Genomic DNA, 27,939 nt, shown 5'->3' with positions numbered 1-27,939 from the left:
AAAATTAATAATGAAGCACGCCGGGGGAGGGGGGTTGTCACTTCGAGGGGTAAAAAGTATAACTATTGCACTGTGCTGTACAGCTGAAACTAATTCTAAAAAATGTGTATTTCATAATAAAAAATAATAAATAAATAAATAAATAAAATAATGAAGCACGCCAAAACCATTGAATTGTATACTTTAAATACGTGAATTGTATGTTAGGTGAATTATACCTCAAACCTGAAGAAATTGTTTAAAGGTCCCTTGAATTAACATTGAAATCTTTAAAAATGCTAACAGCAATCTTTCTAAATAGTCTTACCAATGGCCCATGGCAAACTATCCCCATCACAGGTTTTACCCTTCAACCCAAACGCCACGCCCCACAGGCAGGGAGAGCAGGCTGGACACGAAACAGAGCAAGCACACATTCCCTCAAGGAGAAAAACATTTTCATACAGAAAAATACGACAATGACTCCACACACTGGGACAGAGATATCTCGTTATGGTCTCTACTTTTCTTACAGACTGGAATCTCCAACAGCCCCAAAGCTGCACAAATGTTAAAAATCGATAAAGCGCACAGTCATCAGAAGGAAAAAGTGCCAGGCGTGTCAGGAACTCTAGAATGGGACCCCTCCAGGCCCAGCTGCTCCTCGGGAGCTGAGGCACACAGGTCTGTGGGGCGTGACACGGTCAGAAGAGGCGAAATGCTCAAGGGAACCAAGAGAACGATGTCGGCTCAAACACGGAATGTCAACAAAGAGATCGGAACCATAAAAAGAGACCATATAGAAATCCTGGAACTAACAGTTTAATTAATAACTGAAGAGGAAAATTCAGTAGAGGATATAACAGCAGACTTGAGCAGGAGGAAGAATCAGTGAAATGCTCCAGTCTGAAGAGAATGGAAAAAAAGCAATAAAAGAAAATAAACTATAAACATTAGGCCCTGTCACCTCCAGAGCCTGCTCTAAGACAAATCGTTGTCACCCAGTCTGGCACAATGCTTCCCAGGCAAGAGACAGCAAGGCTTCCCCGCCCCCACCAGGACAGGACGGGCACCCCCAGGCACAGGACGGGCACCACCAAGCACAGGACAGGCACCACCAGGCACAGGACGGGCACCACCAGGACAGGACGGGCACCACCAGGACAGGACGGGCACCGCCAGGCAGGAGGCGGCCAGACAGTCCAGTGCAGGTCATGGGCCCATGTATCCCACTTCATGTCTGTCGTTTTTAAACAAGAGCTTGACACTTTTCGTTTCTTACACCAACACCCACATACTCTCACTCCACCTGTGATCAGTGGACACTACCGACACTGCAAGAAGTGATGAACCTAATAAAAAAATTTTTAAATCAAAATTTAAAAATAAAAAAAATACACCTGAACCTAATAAAACAAAATTAAGAAACTGGGGGAAAAAAAGATACGATGGGCCTCACACACCAGCCAGTCTCCTTCAGGACTCTGGTCTCCTTCAGGAAAAACTGCAGTAGGTGCCGCCACACGCGCTTCGTCTTGATCCAGGACACACTCGCACGCCCACACACTCTCACAGGCTCTCACTCACACACGTCTATTTTCACAAGTAAATGTGTGCGTCACTTACTCAGGATGGAATACAGATTAAATAAAACCACAGGAGCAGCCCTCCGCAACCTTGGCAACAATTTCTTCGATGTGACACCAGAAGCACAAGCAATGGAGGGAAGACTCGGGCTGGACCGAATCACAGTGTCAAATTGGTGCATAAAACGGTGCCACTAAGAAGGTGCAAAGACAAGTACAGGACGAGAGAAAATACCTGCACATCACGTATCTGGTAAGAGACTTCTATCCAGAATCAAGAACTCTTATACCAATAAAAAGACAACCTGATTTTTTAAACAACCAAAGGACTTGAATAGACACTTCTCCAAGGAAGATATGCTCGACATCATTAGTCACCAGGAATGCAAACCCTTCCACGGTGAGATGCCACCTCACACCCCCTGGGACAGCTATTATCAAAAAGACAGAGAAAGAGGAGAGAAGGCGGAGACCCTGGAACCCTCAGACATGCTGGTGAGATATGAAATGTTACAACCATTTTAGAAAACAGCTCTGCAATTCCTCAAAAAGTCAGACTCCCAGGTGTGCACCCACGAGAACGAAGCCGTGCGTGCACACAGAAACCACCCACAGGTCCCCAGCAGCATGACTGGCTGCGGCCCATTAGCTGGCGAGCGACTGCACAGACGGCTGCCCCTGCCGTATGGTAAGTGCAGCAGGAAGAGGGTGAAGTGCTGCTGTCACACGCCACAGCACGATGAGCGCTAAAACATGACACTTGTCAGAGAAGCCAGGCACGCACACCACCACTGTACGTCCCAGTCTTAGGAAACGTCCAGAAAAGGCATGCTGAGGCAGATCAGCAGCTGGCTGGGCTGGGCATTCTGAGGGGACATACGGTGACCGCTCCCACGCACAGGGCTTCTTTGTGGGACGCTGTGAATAATCTGAAATTAGGTTACGATTGGGTGGCACACCGCTGGAAACACGACAAATCACCGAATTTGCACATTAAACAGGCAAACTTTCTGGTCTATAAACTGTGTCTCCACCAAGCTGCTAGGAAAACAGGCAGCAAGAGAGTCTAAACGTGGGGTCCACAGCTCTCCTCCGCTCAGGGGGCCCAGCGCGCCCACAGCTGGTGCTGGTGGGCAAGACGCACCCGTCTGCACAAGCATCTCCGACCTGCACAGAAGTCACCTCCCTGGTGTGTGGCATCTGTGGTGACACACTCAATCCTTCACCGGTATCCTTTCCTTCTGTCCACAGAGGCACCGGTGGCCACCTCTAGGGACAGCCCTCCGCCCACCCTCGCTGGGTGAGCCTTGTTCCCAGGGGACCATGACAGCACTCCAGGTGATAAACACAGCAGCAGTGCACACGTTCTTCACAGGCCACAGCGCCCCACCAGGGTGAAAACAGGTTCTGGGGGACGAGAAAACCGCAGATGCCCCAGTGGCTCGTGCCCCCAGTGCAGGTATACAGCGTATCTGTGGTATCAGATCGCACAGCAGGGAGAAGCAGCAGGTGGGAAATCAGAGGGCCGACAGGAGACGCCACGCGGAGAGACAGGGCCAAGGACGTTCTCTCCTGTACAAACTCACACTATCAGCGAGGGCACAGGCTACGCTGGGAGACACCCGCGTGACACGCAGCAAACAGCCTGACTGTAGAGAGAACGTGTGGTACTCACCATCCGCGAGCCGAGAAGGGAGCAGCAGGCCTCTCCTGCCCAGTTCCGCCAGTGCCAGACACCCCCCGTGCCAGGCGTTGTCCGTCTCCTGAAAACTGAGAGCACACAGGATGCCTGAGACCACAGCGCTTTCCACCAGGGCCCGGGAGCCTCGCTAAACCTGTCGGCCAGTTTTAAGACGCCAGCTGGCTGAGGAAATAGTCCTCCATTTCCCTGAAGACAACTGCCCTGTTCAGCCCTCTCCAGATTCCCATTGTGAGCGGGGTCCTGCACTGGCCCCACGCGCTGCCCGACAGAGCCGTCAGCACGCGTCAGCTGGACCCCGGGCCCGACACGTGTTCCCACCACAGCTGCAGGCTCGGTGGCTGCACACCCAGCACCTGTCACCCACCCAAGAAATCGAAGCTCTGGGGACACTCTGGTTCTGTCAAGTATGGTTCAAGTCCCCGGGAGAAGGGGCGGGGCTGCACTGGCTGGAGTCGACAGGAAAAGTAAGAACGGAATGAGTGACACTGAAGAATTTTGTCTGCACTATTTGAAATACAGACTTCCAATAAAAAACTGTAATGTCAGTTAACCAAGTCATGAGTAAAACTTTATATTTAATGAAAACTTTCCTGAAGTGGTTTGGAAACTGTTATTTAAAGGTGCAATTCTGGCATTTAATCAGTGACAGTGACTGTTTCTTAGATTGATGAGGGTTGTTCTGAGACATCCCACAACTGGCCGCCAATGTAAACATGGAGGTTACTTCAACAGCAGAAAGTACAAAGCTCTTTCCTAGTCTAAATAAACTAATTTGATGGCAAAAACGTTTAGGAAAACCAGCTCAACTGCACTAATAGCTGGCAACATGTATGAGAACATTCAGACGGGAGGCAGCCCAGGTCCCGCGTTCGTTCACTCGGCAACCTTGGCGGGTGCCACCCGTGTGCCAGGCCCGCTCTGGGCTCTCAGACACGGACTGACTGACACCGACAAAAGCTGCCCCTTGGACCTCACCGTCAACCGGTGACACTATTCCAACTATAACTTAAGTGACAGGCGTTTTATTAAATGTCAGTCCCAAAGGCTAGATGACCATTTCCAAAATCTAAGAGTGGCATGTTGTGTACTGTGGGTTTAACTGGACAGAGATGCTGTAAGCACTTTGTGAAGATTCGGTAACATTTAAAGAACCAGATGGACGGTCGGCATGGTGGCAACTCAGTCTACCGGAACAATCGCCAGTTCTGTCAGGGTCATTTCTGGACTGAGCGCGGGCTCTGCCATGGCCCACAGCTGTGGCAGGTGGCCGTCACGCCCCTGCGGCCTGAGAGTAGACTAGAAGACTGTCATGTCCTGCCGGCAGTACTGGCCCGTCCGCCCACTCCCCACAGGCACGGCGGACCTCCGGGGGCTCAGAAAAAGGCACCACCTCTGCAAACTTAGTCCCACTCACCGCCTCCAAGGCCTAACCTGCATGGGCAGACATGCATGAGACACAGAAGACACCAACGCCAGCATCCTAGGGATGGCTGGCACTCCACCAGGTGGCTGAGGGCAGCTTCCTGCCCTGACCCAAGCCCAGGCCAGTCCCAGGAGGGCCGGGGGCTCAGAGTGGACACAAGGGACAAGGCACAGTGAGCAGGTCCGACAAAGAACGGCCAGGACGGCTCAGCAGCACTGGCCTCAGAGGGTCAAGGGCAACAGGAGACACCAAAGTGCCAAGAACGACCTCAGGGAGACCGAGTGGAGTGATGGGGAGTGACGGGAAGATGTCTGCAGCCAGCCACTCAGTGTGTGCCCACGTCCCAGAGAAAGGGGTGCCCCTGGGCCACCAGGATAGGGGACATTGTGCAAGGGTCAGAGCGGCTTCACCATCTTCCCTTCCAGTCTGAATTTTTAACTAAAATATCAGCTAATTTTATTTTAACTAAAATATAAAACTAAAAGAAAAGACTGGAAAGGAGTCGCATGGTGACGACGGGGACTGCTCCCTGGGGCCACAGTGGCACCACCACAGGCTCCTCGATGGCTGGCTCTAAAATGTCAGTAGGACCCGGGATCATGGCTGCAGTCTGATTGCCAACTGGAGACCCCCATGGGGCTTCATCCGGCTGCAGACAGAGGACCCCGGCACGGCCGACTGGGCCCTGCTGTCCCCCCACTCCTGGCATCCTGCTTTGCTCTATCCTGGAGGGTCTGGAACGCACTGCCTCTGGGGTCCTGCCCTGGGGTAACGCTGCAGGGCCCTCAAGGGGCCACACCGTGGTTTTGTAGCTGGTGGCAGTGGGGGCCGTGGGTACTGATGGACAGCTGCACGTCACCATGGAGACAGGACACAGGCAGGGAGCAGCAGGCGGGCTGGAGGGGGCCTCACCGCTCACTCTGGTCCCGTGGGGCTCAGGGAGAAGTCCCCTGGGGAACCTGTGCGGCTGCACGCCACACAAACCGCAAACAGAGCAGGAAGGGCGATCAGTCCCGGAGCAGGTGTGTTCACAGCTGATGGAACTCATGTCCTGTTTCCAACCCATTTCAGAAAAAGCGGCAGCTCACCACACATCCCAGCGGGAGACAGCCCCAATTGGCGCTTCTCCCGTCGCCCATCTGCGGTTAACCCCTCCCACGCTGCACTGCACAATCAGGGGCCTCACGCCCATACTGTGTAGGGGCCGCCCAGGGCCAGGCCCCTTCCTTTGACACCCTGTCATTGCTCAGAGGCAGCCCTCGGAATCAAGAGCGGGAAAGCCATTTTCCACCCTCCACAGCCCGCTACGAAAACCGAGCCCGCTGAAATGGTAACGCAAAGGCAAGGACACATCGGGAGACTAATGAGAACGACAGAAGCTGGACAGAGCCTGCCGTGCTGGAGGAAGGGCCACACGGCTGGGCACAGAAGCTCAATGTGCTCCGCCGACACGTGGGGACCAAGGGCCATGGCCAAGGACAGCGCGGGAGGACCGTGGCAGTGCAGGCACCGAGAAGGGAGAGGGGGAGTTCGGTGAAAAGACAGCTGCATACCAGGGAGTGTAAGCGGAAAAGAGAGCAGAAGAAAGTGCATGAGGCAGACAGCCCGGCGGGGTGATGGGGCCAGAGGACAGGCCAGAGGACGCTGACTCCGGGTCCTCTCCTCCAACCCCAAGCCCGTCTCTTAGCTCTACTCTCTCCCGAGAGCAGGATGCTCCACCAGACTTCCCTGAGCTCCTACACGTGCAGCTGTTTAAATTCTAGAAGACAAAATACAACTTGGAATTCAGACCTCAGTAGCCACACATGGCTCATGGCGGCCACAGAGACAAATCCAGAGCGCCCCCTGGGAAGTGTGGACCTGGGGTCACTCCAGTAACCACCGGTTCTCTCTGAGGGTATCTATGCGTGTGTATAGATTTCCTTTTTCTTAAGGTTTTTAAATATAACGGAGTCTAAGCTAAAAAAATACACATACTAGAAATAACCAGAGTTCTCACATTTACTTCAAAGAAAGAAAAAAAACTGAGTTTCTGGCAAATAGCTCGACTGAAAGGAACTGTAAGAGAGTGCTCTCAGCCACAGGCGGCCCCCCATCTCCGCACATACCTGAAACAGTCCAGCACCGACCCGAGCACGTCATCCGCCAGCTCGCGGGGGAGCCTTCCAGCCACCCGGCCAATTCTGAAAGGAAAGCAGCACTCGTCAGCACCGCCAGCCGTCGCAGGCTCATACTCGACCAGCAGCCATCCCGAGCGATTTCCTTCCCTCCAGAGAACGGGAAGTACAGGCTGAGCCACAGCAAACGTGGCACATGCTCCACTCCACCAAAGGCCACCTGGACCACAGGGGGCCCCACGAGGTCGACATAACAGACGTCCGGGCACCTCTGAGGACTGACGCAAAGGGGACGGGTCGCCCATCGCTGAGGTCATCAGCACCCTCCACACCCTCGCCCCAGGACGTGCCCTTGCTCCCAGCCCAGCCCACTGCACTGGCCCAGACTTGAGGCTCAGAGGTCTGTGGGTGCTCATGTGTCTGCATGGAAGCCTCGAACGCCTGGCTGGAAGGGAGCCCAGGCCCCAGCACCTTCACAGCAGAGGACTCATTGACGCCTCCCAGCCTGCTCTGTACTTTGTGGCCCCAGTGCCCGTCCCACTGGCCGGCTCTGTCTGTCGAGCTGGAGGCCTGGCCCCAACGGGTGGGCTGCCTTATCCAGGGGCCTCTCTGCAGGCCGACTCTCGAGCGCAACAGAGGATGAGCACCAGCCCCCTCCCCGGGGTTCTGGCCGTAAAGGAGGCCGTGGGCGCCTAATGCTACGTGGGGCAGGCTGGGGCCGTGCCGACAACGTGCAACAGCGAGGAATGCCGGCGGACAGCAGGCACATTTGGGGCTCATAATTCTGCCTGCTCTAGACAGACAGATAGGCAAGCAGGGCAGATGAGGGGCCTCAAGTCAACCTCAGTGATCACCTTTAAAATCAGAGCACAAAGTAACACATGTAAATTTTAAAAAGTCACGAAACTTTTAAAACTCTCTAGGCCACAAAGTACTGAGTGAGTGAAAGGCTCAACTGACCGGCGTGTACAGCCGCCAGCCCCCAGCCCCAGCTCCCTGCTCAGCGAGAGGCGGGCACCTACCCTTTGGCCGCAGACCAGCGCACGATCGTATCCTTGTCCTTCAGCCCGACCAGCAGCTGCTCTGGAAGGAGACAGGGAGGCAGGTCATGAGGCCCGCTGCCACGTCTGCACCCAGCTGCCCGAGGACCCGCCCTGCCCGACTCTCAGAGAGCGCCTGAAGGAACTGCAATTCTGATGACGTGGAGAGAGCATTTCCCCGGCTATAAATCATCACGGAAGCCGATCTGGGCCGTTGTTCTTAAGCGGCAGACCCACCGGCAGAGCGGCCACGGCAGAAAGCAACAGGAAGGAGGCCCGGCATTGACAGGGACCCCAAGCAGCGAAGGAAGGCTCCCCGAGAACACAGAGGCTCTATATGCGCACGAGGTCTTGGACGCAGGCCCAACTTTGGGAAAAACCACAAAAAGGCCGGAAGGAAGTTGCAGGTGCAAGAGGCCTCGTGGCAAGGGCCCTGCAAGCCGGGTAGGTGGGAACCTCGACGGAGGAGCCAGGCAGCCCATGCAGGTGTGTGAGCTCAGCGACGGGGCAGTGAGCAGGTGTCAGGGAGCCCGCTGTGAGGGGGAGGGGAAGACAGCACCAGAGGCGGCCGGGCACCGTCCTTCACCAAGCTCAATGCCAGAGGGCGAGCCCACAGCGTGGGGAACAGGGGACCCCACTAGGAAGGGCAAGAAGCGGGCCGTGCAGCTGGGGCCTGGTCCATGGCGGGGGCGGGGCACAGGCAGGGAGTGTAGGGCTCATGGCAGCTGGGCTCACTGACGGCTCTGCTGACGGCTCTGCCCCTCCATGAGTGTAGCTCTACAGGCTGGGGGTGGGTGGCCCGGTGGGGAAGCCACGGGAAGAACGCACTGGGTGAGGCGTGGGGAAGGGCGCTGGGGGCTGAGGAGGTGCACTGGGAACGGGGTGGACAGGGAGGGCCAACAGCAGGGAGAAGGTGAGGGTTCTGGGCCCCAATAGCTGTGGGCGTGGATGTCCACAGCAGGCCAGGGCCACATGCTCCCTGAACACAGAAGGGGGTCACGTGATGTGGGAAGGTGGTGGTGCCGCCAACGAAACACACCTCAAAGCCCCCGCCCCCAGCGCCCGCATGGAGCCAGAGCCTCCGCCACCTGCAAGATGGCCTGAGGCACAGGCCACGCACCTATCACGCTCTCCACCTCCTCGGGAACGTCGTAGCCCTCCTCACTGTCGGGGGTCTCAGCATGCGTCCTGGGCTCTCTCAGACTCTGGGCGCAGAGCTGCAGGTTAGCAGCCAAGGAACGGCAGCCACGCTGGTACCTGCACGGAGCACAAGTGACCTCAGCCCGCTGCCGCAGCTCGGAGCCAAACAGACAAGTTATCTTGACCACTGAAATCAACAACTGAGTGTCGCCTGAAACCGTAAAAAATGCCTGTGGAAATACCATGTTTACAGACACGATAGAAAGGCAGAAAACAGGATTCATGGTCATCATCAGAAACCGCCAAGAAAAGACAATGGCCTGATCAGCCACAGGACACAGACTGGAACTCCAGGACGCTCAGAAACCCTCCCGTGCTGTCACATCTGCTGTCACATGGTGGGAAGCTGGGTGACGAAGCAGGGCAGCGAGTGCGTCCGGCACAAGCCACAAGGCGGGCACTGGACTCATCCTTACTCACAGCGGGCAGCGCCTTCCCACACGCTCTGCCTCCCAGTCGCACGGAGCCACCTCCCTGCTCATCCACTGCTGGCCGCCCAGATCCGGCCCCCTGAACCACTCCAAATGCCTCTTCCTCACCCAAGCAGAGGCCACCAGCATCTCCCCAGCACAGGCTGGCTCGGCTCCTGAAGCGCTCACTGCCTCAGTTTCCCCACCTGTAGAATGATGTCCTACCCAGAGGGCTGCAACAGGGACGGCTAAGGGACGTGCAGGAGGCACTCAGAGCAGGGCCTCTCCTTCTGGCAGGTAGTGAGCCACGCTGCAGCAGGTCAAGCACACGAGGGCCCGGCTAAGCATGGCCGGGACAGGCCTGGGGTACAACAGGTGGCACAGAGTGGGTGCTGGGGGCTGCGGCCCGAGGTCCACTCCAGACCCAAGGACTCCAATACCAACTCAGACACATACTGTGGCCTTAAACGACCCATTCTCTCTCTGGGCCTCCGTTTCCAACTCCATAACACAAGGACAGTGACAAGCTGCTCCCTGGGAGCCGCCTCCTGGTGCTCACACAGTCCCTTCCCTGGGTACAGCCAGATCCTGGGACTCTCTCCTGTGGGGCCGTAGCCCTGAGAAGAGACAGGAAAAGGCCGCAGCTTCTGTCCCGCTGCACCCCCTCTGATGTCTGCCCCATGGAGAGGCCCCAGGGCAAGCAACTGCCGGAGGCCGCCAGCCAACAGCCCGGGAGAAACTGGGTCCTGCCAACAAATGACAGGCATATGCCTGTTAAAAACACAGCAGCAGCACAGCAGGCAAGTCCGCTTCTGTGGCAGCCCCTCATTGAAAAGCAATCTCATAACGACAGCAGGCCGCCTGCAGACCACGCTCCCATCACGGGAAAGAGCCCAGCTTCCTGAAGAAACCTGATGGACAAGCTGCTTTCTCTGAAAGGAGCCTGGGATCCAGGCTTATCCCGAACGCAGTGGAGCCTCCCCAAGCAAGCCCAAATCAGTGGTCGTGCTGCAGTTTACGTCACATTTTACGAACGTCACATGAAAAGCTTTTCTGGTCGTCACCCCAGCTCCAGTTCCTCAACTGGGAGATACAGAGTCAGAAAAAAACGCAAACTCTTCCTTCTGAAATCAGAAACACTCGAGACTAAGGAAGAGGACACAGGACCGTCTGCCATGCCACTGGCACGGGGTCACACCCCGTCTACCAACCTCCATGTCGCCACTCTGGGTTTCAGGAAAGTCAGGCCCAGCCGCTGCACGAGCTTCACCCCGAGTTTCCGGAGCAGGGTCTGGCTGCTGTCAGGGAGCCTGCAGGCATCCAGGCTCTGCAGGACGGTGGCAGCTGCAAACGACAACACACTAGGCTCAGTTTGCTGGACGGATGTCCCACACCCGCCCAGGGCACCGTCTGTGACATCTATACACAAACTACAGCGACCCCACAGGCCCCAGATGTAGTGACGGCCCACCCTCACACTGCACCCCAACCCTGTCCATAAAGCCGTTCGTGCTGTGCCATGTACCAACGTGCTGGGGATGGGCAGGTACCTTCCTCTCTGCAAAGTAACAGGCATGGAGGCTGGTGGAACAGAGGGGATCAGGAGAGAACGGGTTCTCAGGAGAGAGGGACAAGGGGGTCTCAGGAGAGAAGGACGAAGGGGTTCTCAGGAGAGGGGGACCGGGGGGTTCTTAGGGGGGAGGGACCTGGGGGGTTCTCAGGAGGGAGGGACCAGGGGGTCTCAGGAGAGAGGGACCGGGGGGTTCTCAGGGGGGAGGGACCAGGGGGGTCTCAGGAGAGAGTGACAAGGGTTCTCAGCCCCCACGTGCCGGGTAAAAGATGCTATGGATGACCAAAGGCTATTTCAGCGGATCTGTGGTTTGTAGACCTGTTGTTTTACAGGGAGCCATGTGTATCATGAAGGGGCGGGGGAGGTCTCTACTGGCAGAAAATGCTGCTGGAGCCATTTGAGGGCGTGAAGGGGGTTCAGCCAGCACAGCGCACAGGTCGGCATTTCATGTGACAGGCAAGGAGGGCTGGTTTCAACACAAGTTGTAACAGCAGGGAAGTCATTCCCTTAAAGACCCTACAGGGTACACTAACGAGTCCCAGGGTACGCTAACGAGTCCCAGGGCAAGGCGTGCAGCAGGGCGGGCCCTGCGCATTCTCTCAGGTGTGGGCACAACATCCAGGTTACATCTCAGATCCACACCCACAGGAGCAGTGGGACACGGGTGTCTGGGTGGGGCGAGGACAGCAGCAGACGATGCCATGAGCCAATACCCAAGGCCTTGACAGAAACATGGGGACTCGCCGTACCATTCTCTTCCGTTATACATGTCTGACATTTTCCATGATGAAAACTGTTTTTACAAAACAAATTCTACTGTTCAAATCTGAATCCTATGTCTCTGTTCCAGGCAGTAAACCTGTCTGCAAGAATCACTGTACCCGTTTTCACAAATTGAGCTTCGATCTAAGATGAAGAAAATGGGGTAAAAGGGCAAAAGATGCAGTGTCGCTTTGGGAAGAGAACAGCTGTGCCTGGGATCCCAGGAATCGAGCCTGAGGCTCCAAGTCACCAAGTCCCCAGAGTCCAGAGCCAGCGTCAGGGACCCAGACCTCCATATGAGGCCTAAAGTCAGATTATTAAAACATAGGCACACACGAAACTAACAGAAAAACTAGAGCATTGTGAACATCCAAACACAGCCTGTTAAGGATGCACTCGCTCAGAGACAAACTCACATCACCACCACCACCCCCCAACCCCGCAAACCTTACCATATGGTAAACAGTCTTCACGCTTTCCATGCTTAAATATTTGTGCCTAAAAAAAAAAGCAGCTCTATTAAAATGGTGCAATTTCATTTACAAATTTAAATCAAATTATCAATTCATTGCATCTTCCAAAATTTTTCTCCTAAACCCCCTCCACCAAATATCGAGAGCAGTTCCCATCCACGATCCGGGAGGGAATTACAGAGCCTGGAAAGCAGCCCCCCAGCAGGGCACCATGAGCAGGGGCCGCTCACTGATGGAAGCCGTCGCTGCAGACACGCGCCCACACTGGAGCTAAGGCCTGCTGCGGGATTTCCCGATAACCTGTGAGTAAATGAAGACATCAAAGAACCCATGTGTGACAGTGAGTCGCACACAAAGGTAAGGAGCCCTAGGACTTGTCCCTAGAGTCTCGCCCATCCCCAGTGGGCAAAGGAGAGGCCCTCCGGCTTCTCGCACATTCACCTCCTCCTGTGGGGTCACCTGGGCCCAGGAGTCCAGCACCCACAGGGGTGCCGGTGTGCACCTGAGCGACGAGGAAGCAGAGGGAAGGGGCCAGCCAGAACTCCCGGCCTCCTGGTGTCTCGTGCTCACCAGCCCAGCCACCACACTTCTCATGGAGGCGGAGGGCAGAAGCCACCGACAGCCACCTGCCAAAAGCACACACCTCAGAGGCAGCTGCAGAGCGTAGGGGTCACAGGACACCTGCCACAGCCCAGGAGGTGACCACGCTGTCTGTTGTTGGAAACCAGCACAGCGCAGGGGGCAAACAAAACGACCTTCTGGGCACTCATTCTAGACACCCGCCCCTTTCAACTGCTAACCTCTCCAACGCAGAGCGGCTTCCCCTCCCCAGGGCATGTCCCCAGCCCATGAGTCACAGCTGTCAGCTGCTAGGAGCAGGAGAGGCTGGTCTGAGCTCCCTGAAGCACCAGCAAGTCAAGGCCAAGAACGGCAGCCCCACCTGGGCCCCGCACCACACCAGCTCTGGGTGCTGCTCAGAGCGCCAAAGAACTCCTGAGAGGTGGCAGGCACTGGCACCTCGCTGCCCTGTCCCCAGTCCCTCAGGAGGACACGCCGATGAGCAGACAGGACAGAGCTGGGCACAGGGAGCTGCCCCGTTCTGCGCTCCGCGGTCTTGTCCCAGGGCTGAGAGGCGGCACCATGCCTCATCATGACAGTCAGGCCACACACAAAGGGGACAAAAGGGGAACAGAAAGGACCGTCAACATCCAAGGGCCACACCTCCTGTGCAAGGTGGCAAAGTGCCCCACTCCGGTCCTCCGAGTGGCACGTCACAGGGGAGCTTCCACAGCTGCCCCTCGGCCCTTCCTGCAGTTCGGGGGGAAAGAGCGCTCCCACCACACGTCTGCTGTCTCAAAGGGCCTGCCACGCCACCCCCACCCCCCAAGAAGTGACAGTAAGCGGACACTGGACAGGGAGTCCTGGGAAGTATTACCCAGGCTGTGCCCCAAACTGGGTACTGTGGGGTGGGGGGCTGGGGGGGCTTGGGAGCCAGCCAGATCCAGGCACCTCCAGACCCAGAAGCAGCAAGGCAGCCTGTGCCCTTCCCTCAAGAGTATGTGGTAACGGTAACCGCATATACATCAAGGGCAACTTCCAATTGTGGAAAGTTTAACTACTGAATTTTAAATATCAATGGCTGGGATAATGGCTGGTTAGAATCAGCTAGGACCCAGAATGAAGCAAATAAATTTGTGTCCAATACATTACAAAGAATTCTAAGTATTCAAATATGTAAATAAAATTAACTTCATAAAGAAACGTTTAGGGCCGGTGAGTGGCGCATTAGTTAAGAGTTGGCTTGGGACGCCAGCTCTGAGCAGCAGGGCCCTGGTTCGGATCCCACATGCAGGCCAGTGACACTGCGCCCTCTACAGCTAAGATGGTGAACAACAGCTCGACCTGGAGCTGGGCTGCGTAACGGCGTAGGCTGCAGTGGGCTGCCGTAAAGCTAGTGTGTGTGGCCGGCAGCCCACGTGAGCTTTCGTGAGCGGCCGTCCAGAGGCCGGCAACTGATCTGCCTCGCCTGGGAAGAGCGCAATGATAGATAATACCAACATGGGCCAGTGAAGCGACATCCTCCACAGCTAGGCTGAAGAACAAAAGGATAGCAACTTGCCTGTTCCCCTTCCTGATTCCCCAATAAAATCTTTTTAAAAAAAGAAACATTTAAATGCTCAAAATAATGACACAGAACTTTGAACTTCCTGTAACCTTCAAGTAAAAGGTACCCACAGACCAAAGCCCCCAGGATCACCACCCACGCCGTCACGGGAGGGGTCCCTGTTTCCAGGGAGATGAGGACATGCAAGAAAGAGCCCAGGAGATGTTGAATACTGTGATTTCCTGTCTACCATTTCCAGGCATAATTTTATGTCACCTGATCTGCTCATAACAGCGTGTCCCACCACCGTCCTGCTTGCCCAATTCACTCAAATGTCCTAGATGCCCGCATGGTAATCACATGCCCAGCAGGAAGCGGCACCCGACTAAATGAACACCCCCAAACCCTGGGCTTCTCTGTGCAGGGGCTCCCCTCCCACCGTGTGCCGTGAGATAGGCGGAGCTCGGAGGAAGGGGAGGAAGCACGGACGCAGAGCCGAGCCCACTGACGGACTGCAGGGGCCGTGGCCTGGGCAGGAACCGCGGGGGGAAGCCAGGAGGAGTCTGGCCACGCCTCGCACCTCACCCTCTCCCGGGGACCCCTCTGGAGGCTGCCTACTCTGGCTGTCCTGGTCCTGGGCACTCTGTCACCCGGCTCTCCCAAGTGACACCACTAAAGGACACAGAGCAAGGCTGCAGGTGACAGCTGAAGGGCTTGGTCTGGCACCCGGACACTGAGGCAGGTGGAGGACAGCTGGTGAGCCCCAAACCAGGAGAACAGGGTCAGGTCCGGGACACTCTTCAGAGCCTCCTCCACGCGGCCCAGCCCGCACCAGAGCACAACACCCAGCACCCTCTTCTGTTACACGGGTGGGGGAGGCAGGAGAAGCGGCCTGACAACACGCACTCTGGACACGTGCAGAGTCCACGGAGACAGACCCAGAGCCAAAGGTCAAGGGGAGTCAGGAGAGATGGCCACTGCCCAGGACAGAGCCAGAGGGACACCGCGTGAGAGGGCAGGGTGAGGGCAGCCAGGTACCATGCCCCTCAGAACGCAGCCGCAGGAGGGCTGGGAGCTACAAGGCCCTCCACGGCCTGCAGAGAGGGACACGGCCCAGGAGGCCTGCGGCTCTCGCCCGGCTTCTCCCACCCCCTCCCCCGCAGTGTTCTGGCATCTGAGAGGCAAGGACAGCCTGTGGCCCACAAGGCCCCTTGCCCTCCACGCGTGGGCCCAGCTGGGCTGCTTGTGAGCACACACCTGTCCGGCAGGACACGTCACCTCGTCACACAGCAGGTGCACAAACCGGCCTGCCGGTGGAATTAAAGGTGTGCCACTGTACACAGGTTGCAACAAGCCTCATGCCACCCCCGTGCTGCCTGCCCCACGTAAAATGCTGAGCTACGTGAAATTAAATCAGTGTCCGAGTTGGCTGCTAGGCGTCTTTATTCAAACCCAGGGGGCTGATGGGGCCTCGTTTCACCAGAATGTGACAGAACCACAAACCCACTCAAGTGTTCCGACACCTCCCTCCACCCAGAGCCCTGGCCCAGGCAGTGCGGGCACTACAGGCCCAACGGGGATAGCTGTGCTCTGGCCACTCAGGTGAAACCGCGTGCTGGCCTCCAAAGAACCCCAGCAGAAGAAAAGCAGAGCCTACGTGAGAATAACCAAGTGGCTTCTCTTCATCTTCAAAGAGCAGACATTCACTAATTAGCCTTCGCACCACCCTCGGAGGTAAGAGGTGTGTTATTTCCCTTGCACAGGGGCCGAGGAGGCCACACCTCTGCCTGGGGTCACAGGTGTTGCTACAACGTCCCCAGGCCGGGGATTGGCCCACTTGGATCCCATCCTGGGGCCAGGCAGGGGTCTGGCACTGGGCACCAGGCTACTTCCCGAGCCTGAGCTGACCCAGGGGCCAGAAGCCTCGCCCTGCTCACACGGCGCTGGGCAGCCTGTCGCTCCCCTGGTCTTACTGGGGTTGTCGCCCGCCTTTCTCCTCTAACACCACGACCCTTCTGTCTGAGAAAACAAGCTCCACCTTGATCCTAGCAGCTGGTAAACAAGAGGGTTTTGCTGCCACTGCCAGCACCAAACGTGTTTTACACCAGTGGTAAAGCTCCCGCCACCTCCCCGAGTCTTCCACCTGAGCAGTAGAAGCCAAGTCCGCATATTCAAGTGACAGCCATCCTCAATTTTAATATTTGTGTTCCCTCCTGAACGCCCTCTGTTTGCATTAATCCTTACGCTTACAGGGCTAAATCAAGGGTGTTAAAAAGCCGGAGCTAGGGGCCCCCAGTGCTGAACTCGCCCAACACTTGCTTCCCTCCCTGAGTTAAAAACCGTCGCTGCAGGAGGAGCCCACTTCCAGGGAAGTGAAAACCAGCGCCAAGTTTCGATGGAACTTGTCACGAGTTCACCTGTTTCGCCCAGCCCACAGTAATGAACAGGTGGATAAAGGGAAGCCAAGTGCATCAAAGGAGACAGAGGAAACCCTCCAGCAAGTCCCATCACGCCCCGCGGACGCCCCGCGAACGCCCCGCCCGCCCGGCTGTGCAAGTCTGACAAGCTCCTGGTGAAACCGCTCCCCACTAGCCTGCCCGGGGCAGGGGGCAGCGCCCAGCTCGGCTTCCCCTGCCCAGGCGGCAGCAGTCATCAGACCAAATTGCTCCCCTGAGTGAAGAAAAGGAAACAAGGCACATGATCCAGAAAGGCCCCAGGCTTTCCAGGCAAACACGGGGCTTCCAAAGGCTCTGGATGGGACGCACGCAGCCAACGCTGCTGGGCGGCTGTTTCATTCACGCCCATGATCGGAGCTGCTGCCCGAGACAACTGCTCACTGTCGCTGCGGGCTAGCCTCGCAGATGGCCTGAGGTGCGGCCCACACACTGCCCAGCGTCCTGCGCACAGGGCATCCCCTCACGCCTCTGCCAATAAGCTCTGGAGCAGAGGCAGGGCTCCTTTAAGTGTCGGAAGATCTTGTTATTCCTCGGGAGGAAGAGGGACAGGAGCCCTCCCCTCCCCGTGGGGAGCACGGAGATACCCACCCAGGGGGCACTGCCCCACTGCTGCCTGCACGCTCAATGCAAGGAATGCTCTCCGCTGCCTCCGCGGGCGGCAGAACAGGTAGCCGTCGGGGACAGTCTGGAAGGGGCAAATCCAGGGACAGGAAGCAGGTCAGCGGCGCCAGGGGCTGGGGAAGGGGCGGGGAGAGAGTATTGACGGGTGTAGGGTGCCCTCAGGGACCACGAAAGGTTCTGGAATCAGATGGTAATGGTCGCACAGCCTCGTGCATTTATAAAATTACCGCTCAAGTATACACTTTAAGAGGGTGAATTATTAATGGTATCTGATGACACAAAGGTTTCTTTAAAACAGACACCATCCCTGAGACAGCCGAGTGGCTCAGCTGGTTAAGAGCTCACTTAGGAGCGCCAGCTCTGAGCAGCAGGGCTGCAGTTCAGATCCCACATTGAGGGCCAGTGACACTGCCTTCTACAGCTAAGATGATGAACAACAGCTCGACCTGGAGCTGGGCTGCTGTGAGGCGACGGCGTGGGCTGCAGCCCGTGGCAGTGGGTTGCCATGGGCTACCGTGAGTGGCTGGCAGCCAGCGTGAGCGGCCGGCAGCCAGTGTGAGCTGCTGTGAGCGGCCGAACAAAGACCGGCGACCAATCTGCCTCACCCGGGAAGAGCGCAATGATCATACCAACTTGGGCCAGTGAAGCGACGTCCTCCACAACTAGACTGAAGAACAAAAACAGCAATTTGTCTACCTGTCCGTTACCCTTCCCCGATTCCCCAACACTGTTCCCCTCCCAATTCCCCAATAAAATCTTTAAAAAAAAAAACAGACACCGTCCCATTTATTCACAGAATGGAAGGAAGCACGTAAAAACATGCTACCTCGAGGGACTACAGGAATCCTGAAAATGTTCTATTTTTCCAGGTTTCTTTTTAAGGTGTCTTGAAATATTGTTATCATTGAACGGCAATCCCTCCTAAAGACAACACAACATGGACAGAAACAGATGCCAGGCTGTCAGCTCCCTCAGTGTCCAGAGCGATGAGGGACCAATGGCTTTCCTGGAGGGGCCTGTCCACTGCCCTGGGGGTCACGCCAGCCCCTCGCCACCAGCCTCACAGCCTCCCACACGCCATTGAGACGTGCACAGGCAATGAACGCAGACGAGGCGACACCCAAGAGGATGACACCACGCTGAGTCACGGCCCATCTCAGCACAGCCCACTGTCCTGCTCCCCCGAACGTGGGCTGACGACCTCTATATCTTCCCAGACGAGGACGAGGATGAGGACGAGGTCTGGCCCGCTGCAATTACAAGAACAGGAGGAGGCCCTGAGCCCACCAGGTCTGCGGGCGTCCGCTCCCCCCAGGGGAGGGCTGGCCCAAGAGCCACCTGGTGTGGGCAGCTGCCCGTCCCTCTTCTGCAGAACTTAACTGAGGCCGTTCCTCTTCGTTAGCACTAGAAAAGGCAGCCCCACAGACCACAGAGGAGCTGGGCAGGAAGCTGGGAAAGGGTGGGTGCTGAGTCCGCGTCTAACCCAGTTGTTACAAACACCCCGAGTATCTGCACAAAATCAAACCTCAAGTCACCTGCCCGATTTCATTAGAGCCGTTCCCAATAATTACTCTGGAACACAGGTGAGCAGCAGGAGCCAGAGGATGCGCCCTTGCCTGTCCCAGGGCCGCCAGGCAGGCCCAGCTCTGCGGGCACCACCGCCCCCTGGCGGCCACGCGCAACGCCAGCTCAGCCCATCTCCACTGGGGCAGCATGGCCTTGCTGACAAGCCACCCTGAGGGCCACTCCAGAGCAGCGGAAAAGGCGTGCTCACTGTCCTGTTGAGGCCCGTCCTACCAGAACTCATCCTGCTGTGTGGACAGCCCCCACCCTCACCCTCCAGCAGTGTTTACCAGGGCCTGCAGCATCCCGTCCATGGTGATGACCCCCTCGATGGTCTGGAAGGAGGACCGGGCCAACGTGCACAGGCTCCAGTCCAGGAAACCCGCCATCTTCTTCTCTTTGACATCGGGCCGCGTGACAAACCTGCCAGAAGGGAACAAACAGGGAGGTGACAGCTCAACGCAGGCCCCACCCAACTGGCAAGAACTCACTTTTCCCAGCCCCCCACGTCCTCTGTCGAGATGAGCATCCACACGGGGACATGTGTCCTTTGCACTACAAGTTACATCCTCCCTCCAGGACCGACATCCTACAACACTACCTGATCTAAAAAATGAAGACACTGTCTGGACTGTGGCCCTCCAGTGGCGATTCCCCACCATGGCTTCTCTGAGGTCACATGCAGGCCCCACCGCCCCATCTGCTCCATCCTGTGCCCCTATTCACCCTGAGGCCCCATTCACCACAAGGCCACCTTTACCTGTCCCACCTCTGCCTGGGGGCCCCCAATGCCTACTCTTCAGCCCCTCCCGCCTCCTGGGGATGCCAGGCCCCCACAGGCAGGGCCTGGCCGGGCAGCAGGCCCAGGTGTCTGCCTGCATCCCCCCCACACGCAGAGGTCCGGCTGGTATCCATGGCCCCACATCCCAGGCGTCTGCTAAGGTCTGCGCCCCGCCACTCAGGCAGGGTATACGAGCTCCCACCGGCCCTCTTGTACACCTGGGCTGAGCTGGGCTGGCGGTCACCCTCCAGTTCCCACACCACAGCTGGGCGCTCTCTATTCCTTCCCAGCCAGTCCACATGCCCATGCCCAGCTTTCTGGCTCACTGGCTCAGGCTGAGCCCCTGCCCTCCTGGGGGAACTTGCATCCTGGAGCAGAAAAAGGCAAATAACATGGAGGAAACAGCTGAGTAAGGGGAGGTGGGAGGTGGTGCAGTGTCTGAGAGATGCACGGATGAGTTCCCAGGGGCATGTGTGACCAGAGAACCTAAGGAGGACGGCCACAAAGCTGCCACAAACTGCAGGGACCTGACTGAACACTTGGGGCTCGGCCCCAAGCGGCGGGAGCAAGCCCGTGTCAGACGTGCTGTCCCAATTCATGCAGAACCACACATTTCCCGGCATTCCAGAGTGTCTCCTGTCCTCCAATCTCTGTCCCTAAACCCGGAGGTGTCCCGGCCCCACTTCTGAGATAACCTTCCTGTGGGAATGCCACCTGCTGGGGAACCCAGGGTTAGGGTCCCCTTCTGTGTGCCCACCACAGCTGTGCCCATGGCTCCTGTGGTGCTCAGCACACAGCACTGTAGACACCTATGCCTGTCCCGTAGCCTCCTGAGGACAGTGAAGGCCTCATTCACCGCTGGAGCTCTCACACTAAAAGGAGATGTGTCGAAGTCATGAGCGCATATTCAGGAGAAAAAAGGAGATGAAGTTCTGGGAACAGCTCTGAGACTTTAGCACTATATGTTGATCTTACGAAAAGACTGATCACTGGAAGGATAAATCCATGTTGTTGAAGTAACTAAGGAAGCTATGGCAATTTTAATAGACTTTTTGCTCATCTTGTCAACTAACTGACCTTGTCTAGTTCATTCTCATCACGAGTGGGACTGAATCACTATCTCTGTTACAATAACTACCCTAAGGGTACCAGTGGCAAAAAGCACTTGTGGCCTTATTACTACAGAAGTACTTAGCATCGATGCACCGGATAAGTAATTTAAAAACAAAAATCAAATTTTTTGTTATCCTAGAAAACCACACCATCTCTTCTGCCCACACAGGCCGGGAGCCTCCTGCCGCCCCAGCGGGAAGCTCATCCCCAACACACAGCCCCTCCCTTCCGCCGGAAAGCCCCGCCCACTTCCAGAAGCTCAGCCACAGTGACTGAACCAAAGTGTGAGGTCTCTACCTCAGGACAAAGGAGGTGCGCACTGGCTCCAAGGCTGTCCTGCCCACGCCCCACCCCTGCCTGAGATTGTTTTATCAAACTTCAGGATGCTGGTGACAAAGGCAAAGCCACATGCCTCTCGTGGGGGGGCAGGGGCGGGAATCGCACCCAGCCTGCACCTCAGGTGCTTACGTAAGTGGACAACAAGTTGTAGTATCCATCGCAAAGTCCTGGGCCCCGTTTGAAGCCCCTTGATTCTGGGGGCCGCAGATTGAAGGCCAGGCCCACCGCGACCTGATCGTGACCAAGCTTGGCCCACCAGCCTGAGATAGCAACACTCACAGGACACAGTGTGCAGGCCTGGTGCCCACGGGGGCTGCCCCGACAGGCGAGGGCACAGGCCCAGAGCACCCACAGAGCTGGCAGATAGCCCGGCCGCCCCTCCGGAGAACCCTGCACATCTCGCTGCATCCTGCCAATGCCACTGGAAGCTTCACCTCCAGGCCAACCCCCGCCCCTCTGCACCAGCTCCTGGCATAGGAGGTCAGCCAATATCCCTTCCTGAACAGTCACAGGTGAGCTTCCAGGTTCAGGTAAAAACCTGAGGCTCCTTTGAAAGAGCTCAGTGTGTTATTTTGTATTTTTATATTTTTCTCATAAAAAAGTAGATGTGTTTACAGCAGAGGTCCAAAAATACAGGTAAGCAAAAATGGAAAAAATATCTACCCCGCAGATAAAACACACAGAGTTACAAACAGGACGCTCTGCACACTCCAGTCTTTGACCCTCCATTTCTGTCCCTTTCGGAGCAATTCCATCCCAGGCCACACCTCTTCACTAGGGTCTCAACAACAGGCAGGAATTCTCGAGGGCCACTGCCCTCCTCTCAGGGAGGTAAGCCCCACAGCACGGCTGTCAGAATGAGCAGCAAAACCTTAACTACAGAACTGGACCCATCAGAGGGACAAAGGAGACCAGGCTAAACATTCGTGGGACGGCTACTCCAGACCCTTGTGGGTACTGTTACCACAGCTGCAACGTGGTCTAAGAGTGAAAGAGGACCGGTAAAGGACATGCCCTACCCCGCGTAGAGCTTACCGTGCGTTTTTAAAGAGCAGTATAAATTAATGGAAAAGTGAAATAGTTACCAAATGGTGCTAGAACTAGTCACCTGTTGGGGGCATCTACTGTATGCCTGCCACCAAAAGAAATTCCAAATCGGTTAATAACTGTATATTAAACAATAAAAAGGTAAAAAACATAAATGACTATTCGTAAAATCTCTTAATAGCTTAAAAGTAAAAATAACTAAATAAAAGGAAAAAATTACTGTTTCTACATTAAAATTAAAACTTCTGGTCAAAGAAGAGAGTAGAAGGCTGCCAACCACCTGGGGGACTAGGACCCACCTGTGTGCAGGTCAGCATCCTGCACACAGAGGAAGCTCTGGCTGGAGGGGAGGAAGAGGCACCAGGAGGGGAGAGCTCACAGGTGTGTGATGGCTGCTAAGCCCCAGCTCTCAAGGAGCCCAGACACAGTGCAGTAGTCAGCAGGAATGTGAAGTCCAGTGACAAAGTGACAAAGCAGGACGCTCTGAGGTGCACACTGAATGCACAGAAAAAGACAAAAGATACAGCATGTGTTTTTGTGCATTAGCATTACAAATGCGTGGGGTTTTTCTAATTTTCTTGCTCCACAATTTCGCCTTTTCTACATGAAGCACCCCTTGCTTTTATGATGAGACAGAAACACCTGCTTTTAAAATGAATGTGATCACTGAGGGTCGACGAGGCCTAGTTTGTACCACGAGTTCTATAAAGGAACACCAGAATCCAAGTGTCTCTCCGTGAGCAGATGCAGCAGACAGGACGGCAGGGCGCGGCCCGGGGATGAGTGCGTGCATGGCACGGGCAGCTGTTGCGAAGCAGCAGAAAACGGGCACTGGGGACAAAAGCCGCTGGGACCGCTCTACACCCAGGGCCTTCCTGGACCAAGCCGCCGGAGGACTGAGAAGACAGACGGGCCATAAGATGGGCCGACCTACAAGCTCAGAAGTCGGCCATTCAGCGCTTGCGCCCAGCCCAGGAGCGTTTCCAACGCGCTGAAAACAGGCGCCGACCACAAGGAACGCTGCTCGCGCCGACCACCAGAGGGCGACGGAGAGCCCTGCCGACCCCCGGCCCGAGCAGGGCTCTCTGGCTGCCGCCTCGCCTAGAGCACAGGGGCTGGGAATGGAGACGTAGGGTTTCACCTCCTCAGCCCCCGTAGGCTCAGCATCACTCTACCAAACTATCAGTATTTCTGGTAATGAGAAAAAACAAATAAGACAAACAGGTATTTTTCATTTAGCAAATGTGCAAACATTAGTAAGATTGCACACATGGTTGGTAAATATGGGGGAAAGGTTGAAGAACTTGTTCAGCCTCTCCAGTAATTGCATTTAAAGCCCCTAAAATGCTTGTTCCGCTTCTAGGAATTCATCCCTAAGCACCGGCCAGAAGGGTACAGTATGTGCTGAATGTCTGAGGCAGTGTTCACTGCACCACCCAGGTGGCGGGGCAGCGGTGTACATGTCCAGTAGGAGGCCAGGGGTCAAACGTTCACACCGTCGTCATGTTTGGGAAGGAAGGAAGGAAAGCCCCTGGTACCAGCCGGCGTGGGCACCGACAGGCCACACACAGTGGCAGCACAAGAACAACAGCACTTATATCTGGCGATGAGAGTACATGTGAGTTTTATCTTGTACTTCATACTTTTAGTTTCCAAAACGCACACTGCTTCTATAATTAGAAAGAACCCATAAGGCTTCTCATCCTTGTCGAAACCATGCCTATCTGGTCAGTCCCCCAGGGGACATGTCTGGGGCGGCTCCCGTGTGTCCCTCCTCACTGCAAGTATCAGCTTCTCATGTCCAGGCTCTGCCCTGTAGTCCAGCAAACATCTCACCCAAGTCCCCAACTGCCCTGGAAATTAGGCGTTCCCCCTCCCGCTTTGTGCAGGGTCACAGCTGTCTACCTGAGCATGAGGCAACCCTGAACCTATGAAGGTGTTGTCTGTTCCCCGATCAAACTCGAAAAGTTTTTAGAACCAATTTTCAACTTTCACAATGTAGACGGAACCAAAAAAGTCAAACTTCCTAATTCATTTTCTCTATATACATATTTTAAACCACATCGTACAAAAGGTTAATGTAGAAAAACTGCTTCCTTCCGTCCTCACATTCCATGGAACAAGTTGACTCAGCTTTCCCGTGTGTCCGGGGATTAATTATTCAGAGACTCCAGGCTCGCCCGCTGCGTGGGTCATCGCACCCATCCTCACCTCTCTGAGGCACAGCCCATTTTTCAGTTAACCCAGAATGTCGGGGGGTTTTATCCCAAGCCACAGTGCCCCCATCACAGCTCACGGTCTCCACAACCCATAGCGTGAACTGCTTTCTAAGTGACTTTTAAAGGCTCCTCTAACTGCCAGCACCCAAAGCTGAGCTCATGCCCCCGGGGTAACTGCTACATCTGCTCTAAATCCACACTCTGCTCAAGTGCTGGGCCTGTCAGGTGACCTCCGAGCCCCTAGCCATCACTGTCTGTGGTCATATCAGGTTCCAAGATCTCCACAGAGCTGGTGTTCCCTCAGAGAAAGTGACAGAGCACTGTAAAGTAAGAACGACTTCCCCAGGCCTGTGAACCCGGTGCCCTTTTCTAAGGAGAACACACACACAGGTAACAGGTCAGACAAAGGCTCTCAGAACGCGTGGGCACACACCACCCACAGGGCTGCAGGGCACTTACTTGGATACGAGGACAGCAGCTGCATCCCGGGCCTTGTCACTGACAACCAAGTAGGACTGCAAGAAAGGACAAAGGACAGGTACCGTTACACTCAGTGTAAACCTCAGGGACCCGCTCAGCTGGCCCGCCCCATACTCAGCAGCTTCCCAAGAGCCCAGCTCACGGAGCCGGCAGCCAGAGGCCACACTCCAAAGCTGCACGCGCCCATCCTAAGCCTGAGCCAGCTAATGCAGCTGCCCAGGTGCGTCCCAAGCCCACGGTCGTGTGTGGTCACATCCTGGGAAACACACACAGGCAAGAACAGCAGAAAAATGAAACGTACATGTCACCTGACTATATCAGAATCAGTGTCCACGGAGCACATTGGAGCCCATCGGCAGTTAGGAGGCCCCCCCACATGGGAGAGGGACTATGTTAGTACAAACGGCTGGCTTCCCTTAGGACGCCCGCCTGATGAGGTTTCGAATTCTCATCTCAACTAACTTTTCACTTAAAAGGTCTTTATTCTGGGCAAGTTTCTGGAGAACCACAAACACAGGGCCAACACTTTAGAAACGTGCCGCCCCTCGTGGCAACGCCACCCAGGGACAAGCACACACATGGGACATAAAGGTGCTGTCACCTCACTCCTTCTAATGGGCACAGATAGAAATACATACAAAACGACCACCTACGAGAATCTTCAGGACACAGTGGAGCACCTTTCCCTTAAAGATCAGGATAAAGACATCCACTTACTGACACGTGACATTCAGGACGTAGGACAGCAAGGGCCCTGATCAATGTGGGCCGGGTGGGGCAAGGGTCCGCAGCCAAGCTGCCTGGGCCTAAACTTGGATCCACCGTTTATGAGAAGATGAACGAGCTAAGTCACCTGTTTTTATGCCTGCTGTCTCCTTGGCAAATGAGAAGACAAACAGGGAGCTGCCTCATTGGCAGCCTTAAAGGACCAACATGTGAAGAGTGTTTAGAACGGTGTCTGGCACACAGCGGGTGCCCACTAAGAGCCTGGTGTAAGTGTGCAGACAGACTCAACGATGTGTGGTCCTCCCATGGGGGCTGGACACAGTGACCTGCTTCTAACCAAGGGAACGTGACAGGCGTAGGATGTCAATTGCATGACCTGCGAACACATTTCCGTTGTGCTAGCAAACCCTGCCCCTTGCTGGCTTTGCTAGAATAAGCTGCCACGTTGGGGGCCCACGTGGCAAGGAACAGCCAGCAAAGAACTGAGGCCCTTAGCCAAACAGCCCTGAGGAGCCGATTTCTGCCAACCACCACACGAGCTTGGACGTGGACCCTGCTCCGGGGAGCCCTGCCGGCAGCCTGGGGAGACTGTGAGGCAACGGCAGAGCACAGCCACACCAGACTCCTGACCCACTGAGATGACAAACGTGTGCTGAGCTACTCAAGTAAGGGTGGTTTTTCCGCAGCGATGGATAACTGGTACAATGTTCTGATTACACCCACAGGATTCACATCAGGAGGCCTGAAGAACATGCTCAACTGTCAGTTCGTGGCGCCAGAATTTGAGAGACTTTAATTTAATTTAATTTGTTGCTTTTATTTTCTAGTTTTCCTACAACAAACATGTATTTACATAATTTTGAAAGTTAAATTAAAACTAAATTAAAAATGGACCTTTATTTTCTCTTACCATTGCCCCTGAAATCTCTGTCATTATTATGCTTAAGAGTATTTGCAGTATCTACAAAGAAACAATATTTGCTAAAGTAATTCATCCTGACCCCTGTATGAGTTACTACAATTTCAAAACAGGTTATGAAATGGAATTCTATGCCACCAAAAAACAGTAACAGCAGTTGAAGAGATATACAAATGTCCAAGTGTGCCTAATTAAACTCTACATTGACAGTACGAGCACAAAGGAGAGCTCTGACCAGCAGGAACTGTCTGCGGCCGCACTCACCTCTGCTATCTGGAGAATACGGTCCATTATGGACACTCGCGTCTGCCCAGGCTGAGTTCCCAGGTTCCCATCAAGGCGTGAAAAATCAAAAGGGATCAGGCAGGCCACGGAGAGCCAGAGGAGAAGCATGTAGCGGGTCTCCCAGGTCTGCGGAGTTAAAGCAAAGGGAAATGACTCCTGTGGGAGGTACGGGGGCCACACGCCCCACTCAGCCCTGTCGCCCTCCCTGCCCCCTCAAGGCCCACAGGCCCTTCAGACGCCGGTGAACTTAGAGCCTGGGATGCGGACGGTCATTAGCTCCTCCGGTGTCTCCCCGTCCCCACACCCAGAAATTCGGACTTGGCTGGCTGCCTCAGCAGAAGCAGCAAAGTGAACAGGAGAACCATAATACGTCAGTATGACAGCTTTTCTTCACTGGCTCCCTACAGCGTGCACTTAGCCATTTTGAGAAAGTGGAAAGCATAGAAAAACATAAAAAAATGGCAGACTTAAGAAGAAAGCAATGGGCCGGCCAAGTGGCGCGTTGGTTAAGAGCTGGCTTGGGACGCCAGAGGGCCCCAGTTCGGATCCCACATATGAGCCAGTGACACTGCCCTTCACAGCTAAGATGCTGAACAGCTCAACCTGGAGCTGGGCTGCCGTGAGTCGCCAGCAACGGCATAGGCTGCAGCCCCTGCTGCAGTGGGTTGCCATGGGCTACCGTGTGTAGCCAGCGGCCAGCGCGAGCGGCCCTCAAGCCGCCATGAGCGGCCATCCAGAAGCCGGCGACTGATCTGCCTCGCCCGGGAAGAGCACAGTGATAATATCAACATGGGCCAGTGAAGCGACATCCTCCACAACTAGACTGAAGAGCAAAAGGACAGCAACTTGTCTGTTCCCCTTCCCTGATTCCCCAACGCTGTTCCCATCCCCCAATTCCCCAATAAAATCTTTAAAAAAGGGGCCGGCCGAGTGGCGCGATGGTTAAGAACTCGCTTGGGATGCCAGAGGGCCCCGGTTCGGATCCCACATATGAGGGCCAGGACACTGCCCTCCACAGCTAAGA

At 55.5% G+C, this 27,939-nt stretch overlaps 1 protein-coding gene across 3 annotated transcripts in view; it reads right to left on the bottom strand.

Moving 5' to 3' along the window:
• The window catches only part of TBCD (tubulin folding cofactor D), a 131,187-nt gene that overhangs the window by 97,911 nt on the left and 5,337 nt on the right, over positions 1-27,939 (bottom strand). For all 3 annotated transcript variants that reach the window (XM_019661871.1, XM_019661872.1, XM_019661873.1), the window contains exons 5-13: positions 26,895-27,041; positions 24,965-25,020; positions 19,297-19,429; positions 12,242-12,287; positions 10,669-10,801; positions 8,968-9,104; positions 7,830-7,890; positions 6,799-6,873; positions 3,241-3,335 (exon numbers count right to left, since the gene is read on the bottom strand). In XM_019661871.1, coding sequence (XP_019517416.1) covers positions 3,241-3,335; positions 6,799-6,873; positions 7,830-7,890; positions 8,968-9,104; positions 10,669-10,801; positions 12,242-12,287; positions 19,297-19,429; positions 24,965-25,020; positions 26,895-27,041 — 883 coding nt within the window. The remainder of the gene's footprint in view (positions 1-3,240; positions 3,336-6,798; positions 6,874-7,829; positions 7,891-8,967; positions 9,105-10,668; positions 10,802-12,241; positions 12,288-19,296; positions 19,430-24,964; positions 25,021-26,894; positions 27,042-27,939) is intronic.

The sequence above is a fragment of the Hipposideros armiger genome, unplaced genomic scaffold (genome assembly GCF_001890085.2).
Source record: "Hipposideros armiger isolate ML-2016 unplaced genomic scaffold, ASM189008v1 scaffold_362, whole genome shotgun sequence".
Lineage (NCBI taxonomy): Eukaryota > Metazoa > Chordata > Mammalia > Chiroptera > Hipposideridae > Hipposideros > Hipposideros armiger.
This window is presented reverse-complemented; position numbering and strand designations above follow the sequence as displayed.